This window comes from Myotis davidii, unplaced genomic scaffold, assembly GCF_000327345.1.
Source record: "Myotis davidii unplaced genomic scaffold, ASM32734v1 scaffold217, whole genome shotgun sequence".
Taxonomy (NCBI): domain Eukaryota; kingdom Metazoa; phylum Chordata; class Mammalia; order Chiroptera; family Vespertilionidae; genus Myotis; species Myotis davidii.
This window is the reverse complement of record NW_006290034.1, coordinates 10,750,028-10,756,122: the sequence shown is the minus strand read 5'-3', so window position 1 is coordinate 10,756,122 and position 6,095 is coordinate 10,750,028. Positions and strand designations below refer to the sequence as shown.

The following is a 6,095-nucleotide window of genomic DNA, read 5'->3' as shown; positions in this document are numbered from 1 at the left end:
TCTATCTATCATCTATCTATCATCTATCTATCTATCTATCTATCTATCTATCTATCTATCATTTATTTGTATTTAGAAGCCATTAAGGAAAAAAAATCAGTAAATCTCACCACTTAAAAATTAAAATCTTCAATCAGAAACAAACTCAAAAGACAAACTGGGGAAGTATTTACGATACTTATAACGAACAAAAGGCTATTTTTCTTCTTTTATAAAAAGTCTCATAAAAAAGACAAAGAATATAGTAGGGAAATGGCCAATAAATGTCATAAAAATATTCAAGTTCTCATAATGAAAAAAAGGCAAATCAATGACACTATTATTTTACTTATAATATTGACAAAGATTAGAAAGTCTATAATATGTATTGTAGAAATGTATGTTAGTACAACATTTTGAAGAGCAATTGGGCACATTCTATTAAACTCTTAAACCAACATAGCACAACATATCCTGCAATTCCATGTCTAGAAATCTAGTCTTCCCACACATTATCACAAGCATGTAAAACTTGTACAACACTCATGAAAACAGGATTGATAATTGCACAAAACTTGCAACAATCTAAATATCTGTCAATATGAGCTAATGCAGTAAAGTTTGGCATATTGATGAATAGCATATTATGTAGTGTTTAAAAGAGCAAAGCAGACCTTATGTATATTGATATAGAATGACCTCGAGGACATCATAGAGATGTTATACATATCATATGTATAATGTTAAAAACAAAATCTGAATAGATAAGTTGTACTTGGAGGTACACAGAAAAACCTGGAAGAATACACAGAAACTGTTAAATTCTGGAAAGTGGTAATAAGGCGTCCAAAGGGAACTTTTTTAAAAAAATCACTTTACACACTTTTGTGTATGTGTAATGTTTTTTTAAGTATAATTTCCAATTACTTTCATTAAAAAAACACACCAAGAAGCCCGGCCGGCATGGCTCAGTGATTGAGCATCGACCTATGAACCTGGAGCTCATGGTTTGATTCTGAGTCTGGGCACATGCCCAGGTTGAGGGCTCGATTCCCAGTGTGGGGCCTGCAGGAGGCAGGCGGTCAATGATTCCCTCTCATCATTGATGTTTCTGTCTCTCCCTCTCCCTTCCTCTCTGAAATCAATAAAAATATATTTTAAACAAACAAAACAAACAAAAAAACCCCTGAGTGTTCAGCCTCCAACCCCAGCTCCTTTCTTACATAAGACCTCTGGCAGCACATACCATCCCAGGAGCTGGACTCCATCCAGTTGGCCGCATTGAAGAGGGAGGCAGTGCCCCCGTAGCAGGCATTGGTGGTGTCGATGCCCTCGATGTCCGTGTTGCCCGAGTCCTGGAAGAGCTCCATGAGCACTGTTTTGACAGCCTTGGACTTGTCGATGATGGTCTCGGTGCCCACTTCCAGCCGGCCCACCGCGTCCCAGGGGAGCTTCGTGCGCTCCATCAGCTGCTGCACCACCGTCAGGCACAGGGAGTTGATGTCCTCCTTGACGGAGCAGAAGCCCATGCGGGTTTGGCCCAGGCCCACAGTGTACCGCCCTGCTTCCACATTGTTGTACTTCTCCAGGTCTGTTTGGTCCACGTATTGGGCTGGGAAGTACACCTCCAGGGCCAGGATGCCCACATCCTTCGGCCAAGTACCCGTTTTGGCCAAGGGGACAGCAGGAACTGTAGAAAACCTGCAGGGGAAATAACAAGCAAAATCCCACTGATGGTCTCTAGCCAGTTTCCTCAAAAAACCATAGAGTCCTGGCTGGTGTGGCTCCGTTGGTTGGGCGTCATCCTGTGCACCAGGAGGTTGCAGGTTCCATTCCCGGTCAAGGGCAGTGGCCCCGGGGGTGGGGGGTGGGGTGATTGAACAGGTAAGGAGACCTGCAGTGGAGAGCGAAGGGCGGAGGGAGACGATACCTGAGAAAAAGCAGGCGGGACCACAAGGTGGAGGGCACCAGTCTTCCTTGGGGTTAAAGGCGGCGAAGCGCATGCTGAGATGGGAGAAGCTCCTAGGTTGCCTTTAGAGCCGATGCAGGTTGGATTAGGGGGGTAGACAAATAGGAAAAAGAACCCCATAGAGAAGATTCTCAATGCTGGCCAGGCCCCGGAAAGTGGGGATTAGCCGTGAATATACCGACAAGGGAAATGTGGCCGATGATGCCAAGATCTTGGCCCGAGAACGTCAGAAGGAGGGGCAGGTTGGTGAGGACTGAGGTTGGCTTCTTGGTGGGCGGCCAAAGGCTGCTTATTGAAACAGGCCGACCCACGTCAGTGCCTTTTTCGCAAACACCAAAACAGGTGACATTCGGAGCTGGGACATTGGACCTGTACACGGTGGGTGGGGGGAGTGTGGACGATGGTGGAGAGTCCAAAAAAAAAAAAAAAGAAGAAGGCTAGAGAGTCTCACCTGCCCCACATACCCATCCTCCCAGGGTCCCCGGGTGCCAGGCAAGGGGAGGCACCAGATCGAAGTCGTTTCCCAGAGCGCCCAGGGAATGCAGTGTAGGAGTGGCAGGGAAGAAAGCGCTACTGCCAGGGTGCAGGGTGGCTCCGGGATCCTGGGGGACTGGCTGTAGCTGTGTTCCCATCCATGCTGGGAGCCTTGGGCCAGACTCAGCAAGTTCACAAAGAAAAGCAGAGAGCAGAGGCAGATGGCACGCACGTGCACACTCACATGCACAGGCACACGCACACACACGTGCACACTCACATGCACACGCACACGCACGTGCACACTCACATGCACAGGCACACGCACACGCACACGCACGCACATCTTTACATCCCCTTTGGCCCTTCCATGCAGTCAGAGGACAGAGAAAAGCACCTGCTACCCTTGGTCCTTTTGAATCTTGCTGCAGTGACTTGGAGCAGCTGGGTTTGCTAACACTGCCGTTGGCACAGAATCCTGAAGGTCTTGGCAGGGGCTGTGGGCAAAGGTGGGGATGGTGACCCTCGCTGGTTTGGCTCAGGGGACAGAGCGTCGACCTGCAGACTGAAGGGTCCAGGTTTGATTCTGGTCAAGGGCATGTACCTTGGTGGCAAGCTCAATCCCCGGCCCCGGTTGGGGCGTGTGCAACCAATCAATGTGTCTCTGTCACATCAATGTTTCTCTCTCGCCCTCTCCCTTCCACTCTCTCTAAAAATCAATTGGAAAAATATTCTTGGGTGAGGATTAACAACAACAAAAAGGTGGGGATGGTGGAGGGGAGAATGCTGTGGGCCCCAGTGCTGATTCCTCCACAGCTGGCGCAGCTGGGGTGTGACAGATGCCCTCATTCAGAGTTCAAGACCCTGGGACTCCAGCTGGGAGGGGCTGTCCCTTTAGAGATGAGGAACCTCAGACCCCAGAGGTTAGCTTGCGTAGCTAAGGCTGTGCACAAGCCTGGCCGACATCTCACTTGGTTCTGCGGGCTTTTCCTTGTGGCAGGAACCTCTGCCTACCTGCTGCTGGTTCTGGGACACGTCCCTGCGAGTGAGCTGGACAGTCCCTGGGAGCCGCGGACTCACCTGTGGTGGGCGGCGGGGAGAAGGCGGGTGAGCGTGGCAGGTGCTCCCTGGAGCACCCTCTTCAGTTGCAAGACCCGCTTGGCGGGAGTCAGCAGCCGCTGCATTTTCAGCAGAGCGAGCAGAGATCCAGCAGTTCACAGTCCAGGGGAGAGGTGCCCGGCAGTGCCCCAGCCGGCTTTATAGAGCCCCAGACTCCTGCCCCCAGAGGGCACTCCCCTGTTTATCAGGGCTCAGCTGGCTGCCTAAACTGGGCCAAAGGTCTCAGAGCAGCAGCAAGTCAAAGGAAAACATCCTCCTACTCGCAGGGAGTGGTCCTGCTCCCGGGCATGTGCAGGAGAGGGTAGGTAGCTCCCACCCCTCCTCTCTCGGGCTGTGGCAGCCTGATGGGTGCCCAGCCGCCGCGCAGGGGCTGATGTTCCTGCTACCACGTCCTAAGGTAACCGCCTGGCCTGGCTCCTCATCTGAGTCCCTCTCACCTGGTGGTCCAGAATGCTCCCTGTGGAGTGAGCTGTTATTATTTTAATGTATAATATGCATAATAAGAAAAAATCTTTCAAAACCACAAGGAATGAATCTTTTAATAGTAGCCCTTTACATAGTTGCCAGTGGGTACTGGCACATAGGCAAAGGGCTGGCATCAGCAAGGGTGTGGAGCCCGCTCGATTTTTCCTATCTTTTTTTTTTTTAAAAAAATCCTTGCCCGAGGATATGTTTTTATTCACTTTAGAGAAAGAGGAAGGGAAAGGAAGAGAGAGAGAAACATCAGTGTGAGAGAGAAACCTCAGTCGCCCCAACTGGGGGTCAACTCTGTAACCTAGGTGTGTGTGCCTGCATCTGAGCCGCTCAACGTGGCTGAAGAAAAACACAACACGCAGTGACTGATTCGCTCTGCATTTGCCACCACACATCGGGGCCCCTCAGCAGGCCGGGCTCTCACCGCTGCACCTCCCTATCCGGCTCTTTCCTGCACTCACTTGCAGATTCTGCTGTGGGAGGGAAGAGCAGACGTTGGTGCTGGGGCCGGGGTTCGGTTAGTGGTTAACCAACCTCTCACTTGGCAGGACTTGCCTTTTCTGATTGCCTGGGGCGACATTCAGACCCACAGTTTTGTGAGGGAGGCGTCTGAGGCTTATAGGTAATAGATTGTTATCTAATTAAGGGAAAGGTCCTGAGGAAAGTAGGGGAAAGGGTGTGGAGCCTGACGGAATTTCTCAGAAGAACAGCACTGAGCACTGACTGGGTGTTTTGCTGTCTCTCCATTGTCACCGTTCCAGGGGCGGCCTTGTGTCTAGGATGTCATGCAGGGAACAAAGCTAGCAAGGCGAGGTGCAGCCTCCCGGAGGCAGGGTTCAGTGTTTGCACGGGGAAGACACAGTGCGCTATCGGTCGCCTGTGATTCTCAAGGAGCAAACCCTGGCATCACCTGTCACCCCGCCCCTGGCATTCACTGTCAGCTTTCGCCTTCGCACACGCTGGAACAGTTGGAAAAACATTCTGTGCTCGCAGTCTTCTTATGTCAATAACAAATAATAAGCCACAAAGCCAACAATTTACATAAGCGACCGCCTCTGCTTTTTTGGGAGGTCTCAGAATTTTGTTGGTAATGGGCATCCATAGAATTTGCATGGAAATTTTTATCATGTCAAACCCACCCCCCCTTTTTTTTACTTGGCACTAGGGCTGTTTGTTTGAACGCTTCTTCCCAAATCAACCCAGAAAGCACCAGAAAAAAAAAGTAAAGCATGAATTGGAAGCATTTTTTTGTTTAAAAGCTGGGAGAAATCCCTGAGGAGTCTGAAGGATGCCCAAGATGGGGATGGGACAGAGGCAGGGATGAGGCTGGAAGGGGGGTGGAGCCTGGGGTGGAGGATGGCTGGAGGGGGCAGAGGGAGGAGGGACATTGTAAAAGCCCTACCCTGGTGCCCAGTGCAGGCACAGACTTGCAGATTGACCAGTCACACTCTGACGATCCCTATAACAAACCTCCATTCTCAATCCCCCACATGGATGGCCCAGCAATATTCTCCCGGTGCCATGGTTTCCTAGCAGTTTAAATGCGAAGCCGTGGTCAGGGGCGTCCCCTGGTGACGTGGCAGCAAACACGGATGGTCCCCGGGGGTTAGGCAATGTCTGGGGCTCTCCCTGAGGGCCCTCCCCTGAAATACACACCTACCAGGGCCCGGCCTTCAGCGCTTACCCAACACACAGCACCAGAGAGTGGCCATTGCCCAGAGAACAAGATGGCAGGCGCCAAAATAACAATACTCTGAAGACCGTAAAGGAAGACAGCACACTGAAGGACACACACCATAGGAAACAGAATTTCTGGAAACAGACAGACCCAGAATTTAAAATAACCATGCTGTGTGTCTCAGAAAGGAAAGGAGGAATTCGTACTGGAAGGCACTACTAAGGAACGAGGAGAGGAAAAATGATTTTCCCTTTCCCTTCTAGGTCCTTGGCTGAGTCCTCCTTATAGTAAAAGACAGGTGAACAAGAGAAATGCAAACCAGTTTAATAACATGCATACCTCCTGCATCTTACAAAACACAGCTGCAACCGGGAATGGTTGTCAAGGTGGGGTGAGGGAGGG

The 6,095-nt window shown here is 50.4% G+C and overlaps 1 protein-coding gene across 1 annotated transcript in view; it reads right to left on the bottom strand.

Annotated features, from left to right (window-relative positions):
• HMGCS2 (3-hydroxy-3-methylglutaryl-CoA synthase 2) overlaps positions 1–3,678 on the bottom strand; it is a 21,087-nt gene extending 17,409 nt beyond the window's left edge. The window contains exons 1-2 of the mRNA XM_006763080.2: positions 3,503–3,678; positions 1,226–1,680 (exon numbers count right to left, since the gene is read on the bottom strand). Of these exons, the coding sequence (XP_006763143.1) occupies positions 1,226–1,680; positions 3,503–3,606 (559 nt within the window). The 5' untranslated portion in view covers positions 3,607–3,678. The remainder of the gene's footprint in view (positions 1–1,225; positions 1,681–3,502) is intronic.
• Between the last annotated feature and the right edge of the window lie 2,417 nt (positions 3,679–6,095).